Source organism: Bemisia tabaci, chromosome 6 (assembly GCF_918797505.1).
Source record: "Bemisia tabaci chromosome 6, PGI_BMITA_v3".
Taxonomy (NCBI): domain Eukaryota; kingdom Metazoa; phylum Arthropoda; class Insecta; order Hemiptera; family Aleyrodidae; genus Bemisia; species Bemisia tabaci.
Window position 1 is genome coordinate 45,315,613 of NC_092798.1, and position 22,360 is coordinate 45,337,972.

The following is a 22,360-nucleotide window of genomic DNA, read 5'->3' on the forward strand; positions in this document are numbered from 1 at the left end:
ATCATCCCCGAAAGAATATCGGCCTAATGCACCCCGTAACTAAATTCTTGGTGAAGCATCTAGACCCGTGACTTCAGTCACGGGCTTTCCGCTAGTTTAAAAAAATAGTTGCTTCCTTGCCCATTATTGGTCTCAGAGATTTCTTGTTTTCTTTTTGGCTTGATGATTCTCACTAAATAGGGATAGAAAATTTTTCCAGCTAGTCATTAATTTTGAAAATATTTGAAGGTAATTGCAACACACAGATTAGTAATAAATGAAATATTATTTATTCTTTTCAACACTGCAAATATCTATTTTTTGCAAAACAAAAAATAAGACTCTAAAACAAGTAACGACAAAACAAAAAACAGAACAAACTAAAAGATCAAATCAAATGCAAACAATAACAAAATATTAAAATCTGGAACTGAATCAATCAAATCGTTAAAGTTTCACAATGCAATTTTTTATCATACTGAGATAAATTTGTCGGACTGAAGCAAGTTAACGATCAATTAATACACAGCTTTAAAAGTCTAATAGGAAATGAGGCCAGCAAACCTTTTATTGAAATTTTGTCGGCATCAATGGAAAACGATTAGACAAGCTGTGATTGAGCTAACAGATTGGTAAACGTATACAAGTTCCCTTCATCATGTCTTTATCAGATCTTATAATTCATTGATTAACAATGAACAAGGGGTGCGTCTATCATTTAACATAATGTAGGCATAAAATAGAAATTGAATGATATATTTGACCAATCATGAACTCCAATTCAGCTCAGTTTAACTGTCTCCAGTGGCGAAGATAAGATTTACATAACTAGCCTACCGTGATGAGATCTAGCAACCCCAACAGCTTCATGCTGAGGATAAACAGATCAAAGGAATGCTCCACCTACCCTTTTGCATTGCCTCTTTTTACTTGACAACAATTCACCCTCTCTATTCTCAAATATCTATTCCAAAATTCTGAAAATAGAAAAGAAAAAATCCAACTACAGAGTTAACTTCATGATTTGACCGGCTAAGGTTCAGTACTCTGCGTAGGCATGGTCTTGGTTTTAGTTGAGGGTTCCCAAAAAAAAAAAAATTTTTAGTGGAGTAACTCAAAAATTTTTCTACAAGTATTTGTATCCTTGCAAAAAATTGAAGCCAAAACTAGCACTGCAGGACAATGTGTTAAGTATGCCAATGTTAGTTCAAATACATTTAGAGTTTACCAGGAAGATAAAATTTGACTGTCAAATCTGATAGAGCCACATGGTAATGTGAAAGTTCTTCAAACTTCCTCAAGAGTAGAATTATGTTTGATTCGAAATAATTGCACTTCCCATTCAAGAATGTAACATACCGGTGAGAAATACTAATCAAGAGATGAGAAACCTTGTTTCTACGTAGCTAAAATCAATGGACAACATTAGAGCAAGCACAAAGCTACAACAGTCACCGCAAACCAACTTTGCCAATAATTAGCTGGTAATTAGCTGGTAATTAGCTGGTGCTCAATTGGAAGCAACGAATTGCCGATGAGGAATTAAATATAATAGAAACCTTAGTAGAACAATGAAGTAACCATATTTTTCCAGATGATGGTTCCTCTTGTTTCTTTCTGTGAATAGTATTGCAGCTTCAGATTTGACAGTTATACATTGGGAAAGGATGTGTTCTTTGCCAGTCATTTTGCAGTTGGTAATTTTATTGTCAACTTCTTTGAAAATGTTCTGTTTTAGAATCTGCTACTAAGAGTGACTTCGTTCATTACCAGTGGAACCTGCATCAAGAACTTTAAGAACACATTCTTATCAAAATTACGGAAGATAATTTGTTTTTTTCATTACAAAAGGTGCTGAGGTAAATTATGAATGGGGAACTAACTTATTGCAGGGCCTTCGTAAAGTGTTGGTAGAATTTGAAATTATTAACTCTAAAATTATATTTATAGTTGACTGTTGCTTCACTTTCAGACCATTGAAAAGTTTGAGATATTATATTTTGTAATGATAATTGTTCTTTTTTTTGTTCCACTCGAATAAATACCAAGGAGAAACATTCGGGAATAAACAAGAACCAGTGGTGTCAACTTCATGCAGTACTAGCAAACTTTGCTGGCATTAAGAGATAATTTTAATCAAGATAGGTACGTTTATTCTAAGGGTATGGTTGGGTAAAATATACAAACTATTGATAAAAAATCAATCTTCCCAAAAAGAAGGGAATCATTCTCGGATGGAAGTTGGGAGCTCTAATGAAATTAGGAATTAACGTAATCCATCTAGCAGAACAATTAAAAAAGGCTTAATTTAAAATTGAGCTAAGTCTTGACTTACTAATGAGAAATAAAAAATATGTACTCTAATTGGACAGTAAACTAGTTAGACCGACTAAAGTATAAGTTCCAACCCAGTTCATAAAAAGTTTGGTGAGATGTGAGTCATAAAAAATTCAATAAAAGAAAAATAAATAGCTCATCTCGTGTGATGACTTAATTTAAAATGATGACTAAATTAATGGTAGAAAATATATTCCATGATTAGAGCAAAATTGAGGATTTGAAGAGTTCTGAATGGCACCAGTAGGTATTAGAAAGTGAATTCTAACCATGTATCTTTATGGGAAATTCTTTTGACATGCTTGGGTTGGTTTCTCGTAACATTTAAGTAAATTTTTACATTTTCATAAAGAGTGAGGGTGGATGGTTTTGAAAAATGAGTTTCTGGGAATTTTCTGTGAAAAAGATTCTGCCGTTTGATGTGGGCCCAAGTTTTTGAAGAGAGAACCAAAATTGAGTTCAGAATGTTTCCAAATTTGTTTGTCAAGGGTTTTTGAAAAGTAAATAAATCAAGAAAATTGTAATTAAAGTTTTGATGAAGGAAGGAGTGGATAGGAATTGGAAAGACTTCTTTGTTCCTTTTTCTTGAAGTTCTCACAGAATTGTGAGGCCAACCTGCAGTCAGATTCTGTTTAATTCTGATATTTAACTTTTGTTGAATACTTCTGCAGTTACCATTAAATAGAAGATCCTGCTTTGTCAATTTGACAAATTGAAAACAGTAGTTACTGAATAAAAGAGGTGCTGGAGCAGCTCTCAAACATATGTAGATAGGACTTCTACAAAAAACGAGAAAAAATAATAAAAAAAAATGGCATAAAATCACATTTTCGCTCTTCTATTCATTTGACGAAAGTAACATTAAGGTCTTGCTTCCCAGATAGCATCTCTTTGAGCCTGGAATTTATCTCTTTTGTTAGACACAGTGCCTGTTCATTACATCAAAGTGTAAAGGACCAATGAAATATTCAACTGGAAGAATAACATAATTATGAATTTCTTACCAAGCTTATCACAAATTCAGCACTCTGTTAGGTTACAGCAATAAATTTTTACAGAAATCTTTGGTGAGAAATGACTTGACTAAGATATTATAAATAAGTATAACAATTTTTTTTATTCTGAAGTGAGTACCTCATATTGTGATCTTAAGTGTGGGTGAATAATTGAATGACTACGCACAAGCTCTTACTGGAACTCCCCAAGAGAAATGCTTGAAGTGGTTTGTGGCATCAGTGTACATTCTGCCGATAACACTTATTATTCATTTGTCCAAAGATAAAATTCTTGGGAATAGAAAAAGCAAACAGAGAATTTGACTGGCTCTTTGTCCACTAAAATACTGAGTTACTCGTCTGCATGATATGACTTATCTGCCATCTTGAAACACTCAGTGTAGCTAAATATCTTTTGTAAATATATAACTTAATACATGTAGGATCTAAAAAATAATCCTAACGATTTAACAATCGATAATTGTGGCGATAACTCAAACTAAGAAGCAGAGAAAGCTGTGACATTGACTTTTTTGACTAAAGGAGGAACACTTACCAAGGAAGAGACAGATAAATTCTTCTTCCTTTGCAACCTCATAGGAGTATATAATCGTGAGTTAGTGCTATTGTAAATTTCACAAACAAAAACTACTCTGATTGAAAATCATTCAATCGCTTTTCTATACATGAGAATAAATTAATGTAGAGTACGGAGTGAGAAATAATTATGGTGTTACAGATAAATATTTCCTGATGAAGGATCAAAATGACTTTCTTCTAGTAGGCTAATATTCAGCAAATTATTGGTAAGATTTTTTCTGAATAACAGAAAATTTTTGAGTACCTAAAAAATCACAGACTGGTGTGTTTTACATGACACCTTGAATATCCCTTGAAACCAAAAATGACTGTAAAATCTTCATTTTGATCATAAGAACGCTTTTTAAGCAATATTTACCAGCTTTTACACGATCACAATGTTTTGATCAAAGCAAAAAAGAAAAAGAGGAAAAAACCTCAAACATAATTTATCTAAATATTAAAGGCTATGACTGATAACAACCTAAATTACTTATAGATTATGCAGTTTGATCAACTGAAAGATCCATAAAACAGTTACTATACAAAAACTGAACAAAAAATAATAACAAATTACAAACAAAAGTATGAATTACACACACACACAAAAATATACAAATCCTGTCCAGCGATAATAGACAAGCAGATTAGTTGTTCTTGCTCAACATAGTTTTCTGCAATTGGGCTTATTTCTATCTGGTAACAACAAGGCACAGGTCCTGAAAAACTAACTCTGTACTGTTAGACTTAGAGAAGGTGATTATCAGGCAAGAGCGTCATCTGCTGTGGGAGATCTCATCTCATTTTCTTGATCTTCTAATTCAAACTACGCTTTTATTGGAATAATTCGAACAATTTCACAATTAATTTCTTTCCTCTGCCTCGAATCCATCCGTGGTTAGCACATGGCAATTCAATGTGCCTTAGAATAACCCTTCATTTCATTTCATTTCTTTTCTCCATTCATTGTCAAATTGGTGTATTTCTTTGTTTTTAAAAATTATGGAAGACTGTCACTCATTATTAAATTCAATTGAATGTCCAATCAAACAGGACCATCATTTCTGTCCTATTTTCCTTTACTCTATTTCTCCTATGTATGGTGTCACCCAAGGGTACTGGCACCTGACAGTCCGTAGGGGTTGGAGCGGTGAAATTATCGTTTAAGAAATGAAATTACTTCAACAATTGGCACAGTAAGACAAGGGTAATCTTCTCTCTCTCATCAGTTTTAGTTGTTGGGTGATGAAGATTGGCACATACAGTGAGGAGAAAATTAGAAAATGCAGAACATGGGTGGAGATTATGTAAAATCAATGAGGAGAAATGTTCCTTTTCCCAAGAGCGCTTACTCGGGTCATTCTTTTGGGTCAATACAGCAATAAAGCCAAGGAACCATTTAACACAGAAACAACTAGCCTGCTTGTATTAATTCACTCAGCAACTGGAGGAAACTAAACCTTCAGCAAACAATTTTAAGACAATCATGAATTCGCTCACGGTTACAATGAGAACTAATCACAGAAATACAAATTTCCTGATCATCTTTACGAGAGAAAACTTTGGTCGAAAATAATTAAAATTGGACCCTTAGGGGTTTTGTTTTGAGAGTTATGAAACAACTGAAATAGCATCAATGACTAGATGAAGTGCACTGAGTGCGAGGAGAGGATGCTACTTCCAACTTCAGGCTCAAGTTGAATACAGGTGGCTTCCATCACCCAAGATGAGTGCAAGTGAAAAGTTGCACATTGATTAAAGTTAAGAGAAAAAGTTTCTTATCATAATTTCTTCAGTTATCATTGATTATTTTCTAATATACAAAGGGGAACTTTGTTGGACCAGCAACAGATATAATTAAAACTTTGTATTATACTAATAATTAAGTAAGGCGAATTTCCACGAGAGGATTAGGTTAAGTTTTTCGGCTTACTGATAACCCTCGTTACAACAACAACAAAAAAAATGCCTCGTTAAAATTCCTTCGGTGCAACATTGCGCCTATAACCTAAGGTTTTCATGTTGTTAGCAATAACGACCACATCCAAAATTCTCGACCCACCTCCCGCGATGGGTCGAGGAATGGATGGGTGCAACCATTGGTCGCAAGTCATCAAGCCGCAGAGTTAAGCTCTTGACTTCTGGCAAGTGTTTTCCTTTATGAGTAGGCGGTTCTGTTAAACTAGGCTCAAAAGTGAACCAAATGTGTCGACCAAATCCACCAGCAGAAATTCACCTACCCAGCAATAAAAATGTCATTTCAAACGTTTTTGTTTTTTGTTTTTTGAAATCAATTAGAAAAAACTTGTAACAGTAAGGAAACAGTACAAAAATTAATGATCCTAAGTCTAGCGTCTCTGAGGAAGTTCTTTGAATTCCCTTCAATGATTTTTTCCAAAAACATTGAAGATGCTGGGGATGATTTTGAACTAGATTCTTTCCATCTGAAGACAACATATTTTTGTGGATTTTGAAATTGAGGTAAATTGGGAAGTAGAGATCTTCATTTTCTTCAAAGACTAGTGGTGCTTTTTGGAGAGAAAATATTTTACAGAAGGTTAAGTTCACAGGATAGGTTACTGTTTTAAATAATAAAATGCTAAAAGTGCTAGTGGCACTTGAATATCACCGTAATGTTTCAAAACGAATCATTTTTTGAGATCAATTTAGTCTGAATCTTGTGCATTTCTACAGATTTCCTCATAGGATTCTTAAATAACTACCATTCAAAAATAAAGATAATTGAAAACAACTTAACGAACATCTGATTTCCGGCCACTCAGTCCACCGATCAAATCCATTGCCTGCGAGCTGGATTCTCTTTCGTCTGAAAATTGAAATAATTCCAGTGATTACTTAAATAAGAGAAAAAATTGCATCACATGAATCAAAAACTTGTAAAACTATGATTAAAATGGATTGCATTTTGCAAACAGGAACCAGGAGCATTCCGATGTTGCTACGATTGTGCAACTTTATTTACCTTGCAAACATAAACTGATCATCCAAACAAGTTTTATCTTTACTCTCAATAAACTATAAATTCATGAAAAAAATTACTTTTGTAAACTTAATTTTTGGCATGATTTCAGTAATGGTATTACCACAAATGTAAGTTGCACAATCCTGGCAGCATCAGAATTCTTTTGGTTCCTTTTTGCAAAATGCAATCCAAATATCCTATACTTTCAATTTTGTTCTATAGTGAATTTTCTGAGAGAAATACACTACTCCGTATATACTGTCTTAATAAAGGTACATATATCTGTTTATTGATTCATTTCTCGTAATCAATAGCCATGCAAAATGACGGCAACCATGATAAGTTGATATTATCTTGTCACCTTCCCAGTGGTTTACTTTCTTCAATCAGAACACCCTGAAAACTGTGGACGCCTTTCAAAATTTTGTTACCTCAAGCAGCAAACTTCATTTTTACATTAATAGACCTGGAAATTCATCCTGGAATAGACTAGCCAGTTTTGAAAGCTGCAGAAAATCAAGGGAATCACAATTTTTCAATCCTGAGTTGTGAGCACAGTTTCCACTTTTGTGGATCGTGAATTTGGCCTGACATTGAATTTTGAGAATTGTAGGACACAGTAAGACCCTTTCACAAGTTCCCAACTTTAACCTGAAAATTCAGCCTTTCCAGTTTTTACAATTAGTTGACCTGACTGAAAATTGCAGAACAAGACAGTGTCTCCAGGAAGAATTCTAATTCCAATTCTTCTGATTTTGATAACCGTTTAAGCAAAAAAAGATCTGATAAGCTGCATCATGAGTTTTTAGAATAATTTATTTGAGGGGGACATTTTAAAAAGCAGAGGAAGTCTCGATCAACGTTTCTATAATAAAAATTAGAGTCCCTTTATACCCAGAGTAACGACAACTCGATTATCAGCTGACTGGCAACCGACCTTGGCTGGCCATGGAGGCCGAAACTAGTGCACTCAAACGAACGATATTGGGGGATAAGGATCAGGAATCCTGCGATGTCTGTCACACAGAAACAACAACATCAACAAATTGATCAATTAAAAAGAAAATGAGATTGGTTTGTGAATAATTTCTTAATCTATTTTCATTTTGGACCGATGGCAATAACAATTTACTCTTGATAAACCACAATTAGGTAATATTTTCATTATTCTTGTTCACATACGAGGTACCGCCATCTTGGTGCACTAGTTTCGGCCTCCATGAGCGAGAACCAATCAGAATTGGATTTTTTTTTAGGCCACTTTCAGCCCAATCCTGGCCCAACCAAAAGTGAGTTGTCGTAACTCTGGGTATAAAGGGACTCTAATAAAAATGAGAGAACTTCAAAACAGTACTTACATCCCGTATGAATAATATTGAGAGATTGGTAGCACTTGGGCGTAGGTGAGAGGCAGGTTTTCTCTAAGCTTTCCTGTAAAATTCATACAGAAAGAATAGAAATCTTGACTTAACAAAATATTGACAAGTTGATAACAATCTTTTACATTGTCTACTATGAGGTTTTAGTGTGTCTGATGAGTAAGAAGTTTATTTTTGCCCTTAAGATTTAACAAATTACTTGCGATGCTTAAAAAAAGCTCCCAATTTATCATTTCTTTGGTCACTAAAATTACCTGTCAAGGGAATAAGAAGGACTATATTCTTGTCTGAATATGTAATAAAAAAGTGCAAACCTTTAAATGAACCTTTGAAAATGGCGTGACTTCAATTTCAAAACTTCTCAGCAATGTACATAACTCACCTATTTCTGAAAGTTTTCTCAATATGTCATTCACTTGTTGCCGTAATTTGTAACTTTCAATTTTGCTCAGTTTTCAATAATTACATTCAGGAGAGAAAAATGCTGACAGGTAGAGTTGGGCCGGGTATCCGGCAATTATCCGCATTGGTGGATTATCTGGCCGGATACGATTTTCGCTGGTATCAGTATCCAGCCGGATAATCGCGATAACCGGTTTTTGGACCCGCTGGATAGTGCTTATCTGGCTGTGAAAATTCCGATAAATTTTTGGTGATATTTTGGCATTTTTCAGCACATTTTGAGTAGTCATTGTAATTGCTCAACTTTTCGAAACCTGTTATCACCAGAATTAAGTACATTTCCTGCACATTTATAGCATTGAAACAAGATCCTTAATTCCTAAGGTTCGCGTGTTTCACTTTCAAAGATGAAGATGCAGGTGGAAGAGAGAAAAAAAAAACAATGCTGCCGATATGTGCATAAGTTTCCTGTTGGTAACGTTTTTAGTCCGAGTGTAACCCTGCACTTATTGTAATGTTGCAGTATGCAGCTTTCCACTTTAGTCTTGTTTTGGCACTCTTCTATTAATATCTCTCTTCCTGCACATCAGATTCATCTGGCCCATCACACTATGAGGCCAATGAAAGCCATGCTGCTTTTCTGCCAGGTCTTTCTTTTTAGTATTCGTTTTAGCAGGCCGACTCATAGCGTATCATTGAAAAATATGGAGGTTCCCCGTGCGAAGGTACATAAACCTTGGGTGACTGTCTTGATGGTATAATACAAAGTGACCATACAAATAATACAAAGTATGCCTCTTGTCCTAAGCATGAAATCGGGAGATTTTTCTCACGCAAGAAAGCACTATCCGGATCCAGTATTATCCGGTTCCGGCCGGATACCTTAGCAAACTATCCAGTATGCGGCTGGCCGGATACAAAAAATCGATATCCATATCTCGTAATGCGAAAAATCCGCCAGACTCTACTGACAATATATGACAATGAAACTTTGGAAACATAAGGGCAAGTCAGGTAAGTGCTTCCAACACTATGTTTTGGTACTTTCCACTTATTCGTGGTTCGTTTTTTTTTTGTTGAGAGGTCTCTAAACCATGAAATTAATTGAAGTCAACAGGATGAGTGTGTGGTGAATTGCATCTGATGTTTCCTGAACAGTATATTATATTCTAAGTCACACTGTTTATAGGCAACTCCCTCATCCTCCAACTGTAATACCTACAATCATACGTTTTATACCTGAAACTTTTCTTTCACCCCAAAGCTTCCCAAGCAATGATCGTTGGATCGTTGATGAATGATCGTTCTTTATTCAAGCACAGCTAGAGAATGGCACGATTACAACATGCCTAGGGTAACTTCACTGCATTTCTTCATAGTCCTAGATAGAAAAGTAATTTTAAGTTTTCACTTACTTGACTAGAATCAAAACGAAATATAGGAGATCTTGGCCAACTAACTGGAGGTGGACTTCTCACCATATGCTGATGTATATCTGGTAAAGTTAACGGATCAACATCTGCTTCTTGCTGAAAAAGTACGACGTAATTATTAATTATTGAATTATATTGGAAGGGAATTATATTATATGTTCTGCATCACCCAATTAACTGAAAAGGAGATGATAATTGGTCAGGAGCTCCATTTAGTTTTCTTGGATATTCAAAAGGCTTACGATAGTGTACCTCTTGTGAAACTTTGGAAAGTCCTGGAGGAAACTGGTTTTAGTGAAGGACACATTGGGGCAGTCAAACAGTTTTATCGGGAGGGAGGGGGGGGGGGGGGGGGCTTTTGCCAGAATCAACTGTCAAGGTCGGCTTTCAAACGGTTTTTGTCACAAAAGGGCTTAAGCAGGGGTGCAGTCTGTCACCGACACTATTTAAGATATATCTAGAGCACGTTCTGTTTTCTGGACTTCAGTACAAACCTTTCAAAATCTGTGTTTTTTCATGGGTTCATATTTATACTTTATCCATACAATAGATACCCTGTAAATAAACTATGTACCTGTGCCATTAGGTTCACATCATCAGATTCAAGCTCTTCTAAGCTGTCCGCAAGGCTTTCTCTACTTGCCAAAACCTGAAACAATCAATTTGATGATAAATATCTTGCATACAAGACTTTTGACGCAAAGAAATGCTTCAATTAAAAATGCATGCATCTTGCAGTAAAATTCACTTGAACTAATATTCTAGGATCTTCTATTGTAAAGACTGGACACTCTCATCAATGTGACTGGGCAAATATGCTTCGATCAAGCCTCTGAGATTTCTCATGAGCCACTAGACATGGCAAGAATAAGAGCAACACAAAACTTATTTCCCATTGAAATTTTACATAGAGTGCCACTAGATGTAGCAAGAATGAAAGCAACACAAAAGTATTTACCCATTGAAATTTTACACAGAGGACATCGAGCATATTGAGAATTTCCAGGATCACTTCACAAATAAAAGATAAGTGTTTACTATTTACAAAATAACCAAGAAATTCAATAGACGTCCCCCCCTAAAATAAACGAAACTCAAAATGGGTCAAATTGGACATTAATTATAAACTTATTATTTGGGAAGATTTAAGGTGAGTTTCACCAAAACTGCCGTACTCTTCTGATACACGGTGCTTTAAATTTTGAATTTGCTTAGGAATATTCAGCACAATAGCAAAATTATTTAATCACTAAGCATACTGAAGTCAATTTGGTGACAAGTGGATCTTAGTTTAGTTCGGTTTTTTAGTGAGAAGTTAGTTTAAATACATACAAATACTAAAATCACTAAAATATCATTTGAGAGCTGAAATTGAACACTTTCAATACATCTACACTGTTAGCACACAAGGGTCTGTAGGAAGGGATTGAAATAAAATGAAATAATTATACAACAGCTTAAGGAGATTAGTTGTGTACCATTTGCTGCTAAGCACATGTAAAAATACCAAACATTGACTCTTTAAGAATACTTCAAAGTTAAGGAAGGATGAATTGCGAATTTGGGATGAACATAGATGAAGTCTGCCATTTTCAGAGAAAATTCATTTCGAATGCTTTTAACTCCATAAATGGTGAAAGCTATGATTTGAAATATTGATCCAATGTTTTTAGAAGTATTAGGAGGTCTTTTGCATTAGAGTCATTCCATGCCAAATCAGACCAAAAATTGCCGCTCCTCCAGAATTGAATAAAATTTGACCCATTCATTCTGCGGAGTGACCTGAGTTGAAAAACTTAAATTTAAATTTTTTTCGATGCCTCCTTCAACTTTTGTTGAGCTTTAAAGTTCGGGTATAGTCATGGACATTATTAAACTTTTTAATTGAAAATTTAAAATGGATAATTTCGATCCCACATCGGTTTTTTCACTAATCTAAATAATTTGAGTTGTACCAACTTTAGGGTCTTATGCTTCACGCCTTCACAAATTTGGATGAGAAAGTGCACATTGGGTTTGGTTTCAAGCTTTGCTTTGTGGTCAATTCCCTAGAAACCACTTACAACGAGAGCTTCCTATGTGTAATGTGTATCGAGTTGACATTTTTGAATAAAAGCTTCCTGAAAAACAAGGCAAACATACTTGCAAAAATGGATTATCCTGGCGTGAAATTCTCAAGGCCTCCATATCCTGGTTGATGTCTCGACATCGCATCGTGCTGGTGCAAGGTGAGGCCGGGTATCTGTTTAAAGCTATATCCCTGACAGATAAACTTGATACCAAACAAGCTCCATGATTTGCTGAAACCATGGCAATCATCAAATATTATTAACAAAAGGACAGATAATCAGGCAAGAGAGTTGTCAAAAGCATAAGACAATGTATTTTCTTCCAATAAGTTTTTGGAAAAATGTAAGATGTAAATGTAACATAAAGCTTCCTTCCATTTCGTAACTGACTCGGCAGTAAGTTGAAGGTGCAGGGTGCACTTCGCAGTTGTAAGGCATCATAATCTCAGCTAACATTTCATTCATTATAAGGAAAGTGAATACATGCATTTCATTGAAATTTTTACTGATTTTTCTCTGTGATTTTACAGTTTCCTATGGAAAACATTCCGGCATATCACCAATTAGCTTCTCCTCTGAGACATGCATTAGCAATGAAGATTCTGAAACTTCACAACCAAATCAAAGTAGATACTCTTGTTGGGTGAAAAAACACTAACAGTATGGCCCGAACTAAAAGTAACAGGATGGTAGATTGGTAGGCACTAGGTCCACCTTATTTTGCGGGAAAATCAAGACAGAAAAGTTCCAATTTTTATCATTAGATTTGAACTCTTGATACGTATCAGTGCAATACAGAGGGTGGAGTTTTCAGCTCAGGCAGATACGTTTTAATATCAAAGCTGAGGTCATGCCAAGAGACCTATATTGTTTTGGGTCTCATCGGTAGATCACTCTCGTCAGTGAGTCCAGCTTAGTATCCTTCACGATTCAAGACGGCACCAAACTTTTTGAAACATTGATACATTTTGGAACAATGGATTTTTTCGGCATTTCAAAACTTTGTGGCCTTATTTTTCCTGTAAAATAGTGTGTACCCAGCACCATTCTACCATCCTGTTATTCCGTGGGCGATATACTGTATTCCTTACAAAGCACAGCGCATGTCATCAAGCCATACAAAACTGTCCACAGACTGTTCCTCCCATATTAAGTGAACGCAAAGGGTGGTGTTCTTTCACTCAGAAATGCAGAAACTTCTCAACCACCCAATCAACAAGGATCGGTGGCTAGCACAGAAAAAAGACCCAACCATATTTTTAAATGGAAAATCTGTGAAATCAGTTCTTGGAAAGGAAAGGTCCGCGTACAATCACAGCAATTCATGAATAAATAGTAAAAAGAGAGGAGGGAAAAAAGAGGTTTTCAAAATGAGATAACCTATTAGAAAAATGGGAGGGATAAAAATTTTCAGCAATTGTGCTTTCTCCGATAGTTGATATAATATCAAGACTATTACTTACCGGGGTATCATCACTGTTGACACAGTCTTCTGAGCTGACTTTAATGTGGCACTTGAGGTCAGACTTTTTGCGTTTAAAAAAATTTGTGAATAATCTCAATGGTGTCTTTTCAAGATCCATTTAACACAACGGAACTTTCTTGAATAACAATCCCCTTGCAACTATAAAAACAAAAAGAGATTAAAATCAGGTGAGTAGGTATGCAAGACTAATTTAGGTACTCAACACAAGTGAGAAAACAGATCATTATAATGTGACAGATAGGGTACCTACTGTATTGGAGACTTTCAGAGAACTAAAGAGGCGGAAACCTGTCGGGAAGGGAGTGGCTCACCATTTCAGAAAAGATTATTTTCCTATTATAAACAGCATGGTCACAGGGTTTCAAGGGATGATGTAGAAAGAAAAAAGAAGGCCTGGGCTTACACACAGAGAAACTTTGTGTGCTGTTTGCAGGGAAATTACGAAGTATGATAGGAAAAAGTGCATTCTTGATTCAACATTCAAGAATTTAGATGGAAATTTTAGATTCGACGCTGCCAGTACCTTGGCAATACCGTGAGAAGCACTTGCCTTTCTACGGATTAACAATCAGTTGCGAATTCGGGGAGTGTAGGTAAGGTGTTCTTAAAAGTTGCGAATTAAAATTAAATCTTTTAAATTATTCCAAACATTCCATTTAGTTTACTCCTCCAGTTCATGTTCATGACTGATTTTTGATTGGTGTACAGTTAAGTGCTCCTCACTTGTACGAGACAGACAGAAATGGATTTTGAACTTTCATCTACACTCTTGAACAGTGAACCAAGAATGTATTTATCCCCTTGTGTTGTCAAATCATCCATAGAGGAGGTATATCCTTACCTAAACTGACAATTCTTAGCTGATACTTCAACTCAAAATTCACTGGAACAGACACCATCTCGAACAAAAGTACGAATAAAAAACCGTGCTAATCAACACGAACATTCGATGACTAATTTTCTATTGCCAATGAATGAATCTGCAAGATCAACATGCTCAGATATGCATTACAGATAGATTTATGCATCAGATGTACTCTTTACAAGTATTGACGATGGAATAGAGACAAGACGGTAGAACAAGTCCAGCAAAGAGTTATGGTCCATTGTAAATGAAGCGGTATTAGGAGTCAAAATTCCTTATTATACTTCATCATGATTAATAGGCAAAGGTGACAGGGTGCTGAGTTCTAGAAAGTCAGGAAAACAAATGCGAATAATATATGGATAACTCTCTGCTGAGGGTCGAAAAAATTGCTGGCCCTGAAATGATCAAATAAAAAATGACAACATAAAAAATGATAACATTAATTATTACCATAATATTAGGAGAAATTATGATAACCCTGCAATCCCTGACACTTTTTCAATAAAAACACCACGGAACTGTTAGTACTTGAGAGAGTGAAATAAACATTAAAATAATATCAGCTGTTTCCATACTTTTCATCACACTTTCGCGGAAAAAGATCAATTATCGTTCAACTCCTCCTAGGGAACGCTCTCTACCGAGGAACTTTCTAACTTTCAAACCAAATAACCTGGAGGAGAGCACCGCTGTTGCAATTTCTCTCTAATTTGGTTACTTCCCTCTAGTTTTCCAATGTTGAAACACCAACTTTGCTTAAATTTTGCAACAATTTTACAACCACAGGAAATCCGCTTCATGCGCGCGCGGTATGTGCAGTAATCAGAAATCGTTCGTTACATCATGCTGCCAAAAGCATAACAAATCAGTGTCCGGCACCTGCGCTTATCAGTGACCTCCCTTTCTAATTTTCGTAATCAGTGGATTGAGTTACCGTTGTTACCTCAGGTTCCAATCAGTTTTAGGATCGTGTCAACAAGTCACTCTGCTAAAGTTACTTCCTTTCGAGCATTGAACTTCTCCTCCTACTCCTATTCAGTTTTCTCCTCGAGTTCACGTTGAACGGCCAACTCAACAAGTGTCTGCTTTCAACTTCAAGTAAATCCATCTCTTCTTTGCCAAGATGTCACGTGCAGGACGTATTTTCGTTTATGGCGGTCGTGGAGCCCTTGGAAGCACATGTGTCTCTCACTTCAAAAAGCAGAACTGGGTAAGAATTTCTCTCCCTTGGTTTTACAGGTACAATTATTATCCTTATGAACTTACACCAACACCATCTAGTAATCGAAGTTCTAGCTGATAATGTCTCCATTATACTTTGGTATTTCGGAACCATTCAGCGTCTAGTACCTAACTGACTAGGATGAAGGGATGAGTATACATCGCCCCCTTACAGCTAGTATCAAGTCACAAATGTGAGAATGTTTCAAGGTTTCCGGCACTAAGTAATACTTAAATCAGATGTGTGCATTTGGATTAGAATTCTAACCCAAGTGAACCATTATTTCCAACAAAAGGCCCCCAGATATCATGCCTACTTTGTTATTCAAGGATAACTGGTACCCATTAGAAGCTGAGAGAGTTGCCAGCATGTTGGCTCATAATGAATCATAAATATCTTCAAGGAAATGCCGCATGCCTTCCAGGGCACTTTTTTAGGTAGGTAAGTACTGGTTCTGAAATGTTCTAGTACTATCGAGCCTTTGATTTCTCTTTGCAGGGTCAAGTTATTGTGGTTCCTCATGGCCTGAAATTCTACATATTCTGGGTTTCAATATTACCTCAATTTTTCTAAGCTGCATGAGTTTTTACACTTTTGTCACTTGCCCCTTTAACAGTCATAAATGTAGCCAATAGCATTTGGCAGACATGTGGGGAAGGGGGAAAGGGGTCCTATTCCGCAGACTGTTTGATCCTCCCAGGGGCCTGAGTACAGGGGGTCTGCCGTCAGTGGAAACCGGAAAAATCAGGAAAATCGGTCATGGATCTAGAAATTCTAAGTGCCTCCAGTATTTTTCAAAGATCGGGAAAATCTAAAAAAAAAAAAAAAAAAAAAAGTTTTTCAAACGTTCAAGTCAAGTCTTTAAATATGTTGGTTTGTAAAATCAAACTAGTGTCAATTTGTTCTAAAGATCAGGAAATTTTGTTTAAAATATCAGGAAAATCCTAAATGAAATTTCACTAGACACCCTGGAATGGCTTCATACAGCCATAACTTCTCTGAACAGTGAATACCCCTCTCCTTTTATTTATATGCACTGGCCCCTGTGGGACCCAAGAAAGCATTGCCTCTGAAAGGGGCGTATAATTTTTGGTGGAAAATCAAAAAATCTATTCAAACCAGAATCAGGAAGACATGCAGGGCTTAAAGTTTAAACGTAGTTGCTGTGGATTTGCTGTTCTTTTGCTGTCCGTCGATATCAGTGTCTGACGTAAGTTTACTAATTAAAGTCCCCCTGTTGAGGTTGACATGATGCCATAAAATGTTAAAGGGCCCAGAAGTCCCTCATGCCACACCACAATAATCAAACCAAATGTTAATATACGCAATTTTTCTTTTATTTACGGTTTAAGAATTTTTTTTTCCTTTTTTCTTTGTCTCATACTTACTGAAGTATTCGTTGATCATTTTGCAGTGGGTTGGATCCATTGATCTGAAGGAAAATGAAGAGGCTGATGTTAATATAATTCTTGATCCAAATCACGGCTGGCTGGAGCAGGTATTCAATTGTTTCTTTACCTTTTCGCTGTTTGTCTTCCTTTTTTTCTTCTCCTCTCATGCTGTTTAGTTCCAAGCTCTCTCCTCTGCCATCTCCCAAGTTCACCCTCACAAACTGCTGTTTCGACAGGACACATTTAGGTACATGCTCAATTTTTTTGTTTTCAATTAGCCCTCAAGGGCTAATCCCGTTCAATTCCTACCTACCTTCCCTACTCTCCTATCTTATTTACAATATCTTCAATTTTACTTTATTTACTTTATCATACTATTTATTTCATACTTTCTTTGTTATCATTATCAGCTGTGAATTGATTTTTTCGCCTTGGGGTTGGATTAACTATTTTACGAAGATCATAGGAAAGTTAACAAGAGGTGTATTTCCATGGTCAAGAGCCAACAAATTGTAATCATATTTTACCCCATATCAGGTGAAAGTATAAGCCTAATTTTTAGATGTCATTTACATTTATTGGAAGGTGCTAAGTTTTTTGATAATTCAAAAGAAACTTTGGCAAGAATCAAGGACGCATCATGAGTTTAAGCAGCACCAATTTTTAAAGTATTTTATTGGTCTCTCCGGTTTATTTGGTTGATCTGATTCTCAAACACATTTTGTGCAGTGAAATTAAAATACTGCTCGGAATTTCTCTAATCAATGTTTTTTTTTTTTACTTATCTATTTTTTTTTTTAAATTTTTTTTTTATTTTTTTTATTTGCAGGAGTCAAAATTAATCAGTCAAGTAGGAGCTGCTTTAGAAAATAATAAGTTGGATGCAGTAATCTGTGTCGCAGGTGGATGGGCCGGTGGGAATGCTGCCTCTAAAGGTAAAACTGCCTCAATTGCTCTCAGAAATGTTCATTTATTTGGTAATCATCAGCTGCTTCTGGAACTTTGCAGGTATCGACGTGTGCTGTAAAAGAATTATGAATTATGACTATGGAACCAAAGAAGGTTGATTAAATTAATTAAGATTCTTGGTCTATCTTAACTTTACTGTAACTGCTCTCAGTACGTACCATGCTAAAACTACCAACCGTGCTTTTTATGTCAAGCACTGGTGCCATCAAATTTTTTGTAATTTATTACCTGTGTTTAAACTTTTTTGTTGTTTTATCTTATTTTTACTCTTTTTCTCCATTGCTAATGTGCCGAAGTGTTACTTTTTCCTTATTTTTGTCAAGCTATTGAGGCACCCTGTTGAAATTGAATTTAAAATAAAATGAACATACAATGCGGCCTGGACCGTTCAGTGCAAACATCAGTTGTACTGTAATGAAGCAAAATGGAGTCATGTTCTATCTTGCAACCTAAGAGCCCTTAGTGCACAGGACGTGGAGTATGGATTTAGATATATTGATGGTGTAAGTCGGCAATCACATAACTCGTTTGCAGTGTCTGAAAATCTCCGCATCTATGTTATTTTTTTAAAGGAGAACTAATTGACATCATTCCTTGAAGTTTATGTAGAATTTTCTCGACGTAGAGAAGAAAAATCACGGCAGCTTTAAAGAATTTCTGTTGAGTAGTTTTCCGTTTAAAAAATAAAATATGACAGGAAGTCTGCGACGTCACAAACCGAGTTATGTGATTGCCAACTTACACCATCGATATCTTTGACAGAAAATGTAATGCTCCTACAGTGATTGTAGATGCCGTGAGCAAAATAAAACGGGCACTGTGGGCCTCTCAGAGCTTTCTAGTCATTAGTTCATGTGCAGAAATAAATTTTGTGTTTTTCTTTTTATCTCTCAGAATTTGTCAAAAACACTGATTTAATGTGGAAGCAAAGTGTTTGGAGCTCTGTCCTTGCTGCTGCAATGGCGGCCAACTTCTTGAAAGAAGGCGGTGTTATCACATTGACAGGTGCTCATGCGGCTCTCAATGGAACTCCAGGTACTAAAAGTATAAAATATTTTTTCTTGATGTACATGAAGCAATGTAGGTAGGTTCTGTTTAATGTATTGACTGTCAGTTGTGTCGATATACCATTGCAAATACTTAATGGATTTTTCTTGTACCGTTAGAATTAGCGTTTTAAATCACCTGTATCATCTAATATTCTCCATAAAATGCTAAAACTGCACCATCTATGTGAGAAATGAACTCGCTAATTTTCAAGAGGTCATTATAGTTTGATCCTGGTTGCAAGTGCATGACATTCTCAATAAATTGCTATTAATAATGATTTTATAATTTGCTTATTTGCAGGAATGATAGGTTATGGTTTGGCAAAAGGAGCAGTCCATCAGTTGACAAAGTCACTTGCTGCCCCTGAGAGTGGTTTGCCAAAAGGCTCTTTGGCTGTCTCAATTTTACCCATTACCCTTGACACACCGATGAATCGCAAGTGGATGCCAAAAGCTGATACTTCCACCTGGACCCCTCTTGAATTCGTTGCAGAGTAAGCTTCCCTTCCTTCACTTACGTTTGCTATTAGCTGATTATAATTTCCCCAAATAGTTGAGCTGACAAGGATAACATTTCTTAAGGTCACATGATTTTTGAATTACATGATAACAAGGCCATGGCTGAAACACATCAGAATATCAGGCAAATTTTAGACTCAATCGTAGCATCCGAGTTTCCTGATGGAAATTCCAAGTACTGAAAGATAAACAACTTGAATATATCTAGATATGTTCATTTTTAAGGGAGCAACGTTTTCTATGTCCTTAATTTAATAGGTACTAGGGGGCTGCACCCCCTGGCCACTCCGCGGTCCAACCCCCTAGAAGCGCTTCGCGCCCCTATTGTGCAGATATCCCGAGATCGTTAAAAGATCATTTAAGAGTTATTAGGGAAAACCCGGTTTGGAGACGGCGGGAAGCATGTGACCGTGCACGGCGGGAGGGGAGCGGAGAGGGGAGGAGAAACCGGTTTGTGGCATGATTAGCGTTACACCCTCAGCGTGACACCCTCAGCGTGACACGGCACCCTTATGATTTTATACTATAGAGTAAGATTTGTTACAAACTTGTCAGAGTTTGTGTGGCCTTGGATATTACTAGTTTCTTTTTTTTTCATTTTTAAATTCTTAAAAGTACTTGATTTATAGGAAAAGTTCAAGTTCTTGAAAGAATTTGGTTCAAGGTATGTCATCGAAGTACATGAAAAGTCTTGAATTTCTGAATGTTGGGTCTAAATCTTGAGAATCAGTGAACAAAAATCTGCTTTTAAGTGTAATGTTCCTCCTTCCGCTGCTATTTTAAGCAACGCTCTAGTATTGGGTATCCTCTCGGATATCAGTTCATCTTGAGGTGAATTTTGAATGGGTTTTGTGTGCTCCAGCATACATATTTTTGGGGGACAATGTTTTGGCAGTAGATGCCCTTGAATGCCTGTTTCAATTTATTTAAACAATTTTTAAGAAAAACGCTAATACAAATATTTTCCATGGGATGCCTTGAAAAACTTGAAAATGGGAAACTGTGAATTTGCAAAACTCGTCTAAAGTCTCTATATAATTCATTGTTTTGACTGCAAGAATTCTAAATAGTACCTGCCAAAAAACCCCTTGTCCTCTTGATGCAATTTGACAAAAGTCAAGCATATTAGTAGTAGTTATACAATACTCTTGTTTCACAACATACTTTATAGATTATCTTGTCAAGGCGGTGTAATTTTTATGAATTCTACAAATTTTTCATTCAACCATCATGAAGGATTCAACTTAACCCTTAGCAAGCATGTACAAAGAAGAAAGGCCTCCTCAAATTTTTGGCGACGGAAGCCTGGTTTTGAGATATTTAGTGAAATTTAAATACTGGCTACAGGAATTGGTATTTTGTGATTCATCTTTTATTCTATCTAATCAGCGTTATTTTTCCCTCAGTCTTTTCCTCCAATGGACACAAGGACAGAACAGACCTGCCAACGGTAGTTTAGTAGGCCTGAAAACGGAAAACAACGTCACAAAGCTGGAAATTTCCTAAGTCCTATCTACCGGCCACGCCAGCAAGGGATCATCTGTTACTTACGAGGTATACGTTATAGTATTCATCATGTTTTCATTTTTCGCTTCATCGAGTTCATTTTATCTTTTCTCCTGCTTTTCGTACTTTGATAGAGATTCTTTGTACCTGTCAATATTTTCTGTTTCTGTAAGTTTTAAGACAGGCTTAAGTCTAATTTACAAGTAAAAACTTAAGAATCTCCGTCAAAGATAAGCTTTTTTCTGATTCTACAGTATACTCCTTTTCGATTTGGTAATTTTTTGAAAAAGAATAACCATCCCTTAGAGAAGAGAGATTTCTAAAATTTCTCCTCGACACCATAGCTTTAAAGAAAGAACTCACTCCATTGCTTGAGAAATGTGTAGATCTTAAAGCTCTTTTAATGAAAAAAATGATATTATCATTGATTTGAATCCTGCAGCAGAGTTTTCCCTTGCCAATGAAGACAGTTGTTTCTTGATAAGGCTTTCTCTTAATCTACATTTTCAAGCAAGATATGCTCCTGTCGTCTTCTACTTTTAAAGAGGGCATGCAATGGTTTTCGTACAATAATTTTTCCCTCCATTCTCAGATAATTCATTTGATATAATTCCAAGGCTTTGGCAGACTTATTTTGTATTCATCCAACAGGCACCATCAATGGAGCATGAATGTTAGTCTTCTCAAGACTATCTGGCTTAGATATTTTTTCTTTTTGTATTTCAATAGATCAATGTGATCTCTAAATAATAATGAATGCAATTCATATTTATTTGTATAATGCCCCTCAGTGAACTGATATAAACCGACAATACTCATCGAAAGTAATGTACATTATTGTTATCAGTGTTTCTTGTTATTCGTGTTTGTTTTTCCAAATGTACTTTACTTGGTTTTTAAAATTTATCCGTCAGATGTTTCAATAAAAAAGTATTTTAATTGGCAAAGAACTTGTTTTAAAATTAAACCTCTTATCCTCCTGAGAGCCTTTGACAATTGTTCACGCATAAAATTGCCAATGTGAAGGTAATTTTTTTTTGTGTTAGCATCACAGACTGATTCTAACTGCCGTTCAAGACCAATCCACACAGGTCAGGCATTCCCGAGGACGAGTTTTGGTACTCTACTGCGCAGTGACGTAGTATTGAGTGCCTGCAATGTATTTCTTGTGGGAGCACCCATTGTGGCGTAGCA

General features: G+C 36.0%; 2 protein-coding genes across 2 annotated transcripts; one reads left to right on the forward strand and one right to left on the reverse strand.

The window, feature by feature from the left end:
• Nucleotides 1–246: 246 nt before the first annotated feature.
• Nucleotides 247–12,415, reverse strand: LOC109042899 (uncharacterized). Its single transcript, XM_072301586.1, has 5 exons — nucleotides 12,230–12,415; nucleotides 10,662–10,736; nucleotides 10,070–10,183; nucleotides 8,232–8,304; nucleotides 247–6,717 (listed from the first exon to the last, which is right to left on the reverse strand). The coding sequence occupies exons 1-5, from the start codon at nucleotides 12,404–12,406 to the stop codon at nucleotides 6,644–6,646; spliced, it is 513 nt and encodes a 170-aa protein (XP_072157687.1). The 5' UTR covers nucleotides 12,407–12,415; the 3' UTR covers nucleotides 247–6,643.
• Nucleotides 12,416–15,346: 2,931 nt separating this feature from the next.
• Nucleotides 15,347–22,116, forward strand: Dhpr (dihydropteridine reductase). The gene is made up of 6 exons (XM_019059868.2): nucleotides 15,347–15,720; nucleotides 17,147–17,230; nucleotides 17,953–18,058; nucleotides 18,987–19,127; nucleotides 19,443–19,635; nucleotides 21,067–22,116. Exons 1-6 carry the CDS (start codon nucleotides 15,634–15,636, stop codon nucleotides 21,164–21,166), a joined length of 711 nt encoding a protein of 236 aa, XP_018915413.2. The 5' UTR covers nucleotides 15,347–15,633; the 3' UTR covers nucleotides 21,167–22,116.
• The last annotated feature ends 244 nt before the right edge of the window (nucleotides 22,117–22,360 follow it).

Excerpts from the sequence above, each read along its gene's own strand:
- LOC109042899 (XM_072301586.1), bottom strand. The coding sequence starts at position 12,406 with ATGATTGCCATGGTTTCAGCAAATCATGGAGCTTGTTTGGTATCAAGT. Across the intron at positions 10,737-12,229 it reads AGGATAATCCATTTTTGCAA|GTTTTGGCAAGTAGAGAAAG; the intron begins GTATGTTTGCCT and ends TGATTGTTTCAG. Across the intron at positions 10,184-10,661 it reads ATGTGAACCTAATGGCACAG|CAAGAAGCAGATGTTGATCC; the intron begins GTACATAGTTTA and ends GTACTTTTTCAG.
- Dhpr (XM_019059868.2), top strand. The coding sequence starts at position 15,634 with ATGTCACGTGCAGGACGTATTTTCGTTTATGGCGGTCGTGGAGCCCTT. Across the intron at positions 15,721-17,146 it reads ACTTCAAAAAGCAGAACTGG|TGGGTTGGATCCATTGATCT; the intron begins GTAAGAATTTCT and ends ATCATTTTGCAG. Across the intron at positions 19,128-19,442 it reads GGCTCTCAATGGAACTCCAG|GAATGATAGGTTATGGTTTG; the intron begins GTACTAAAAGTA and ends GCTTATTTGCAG.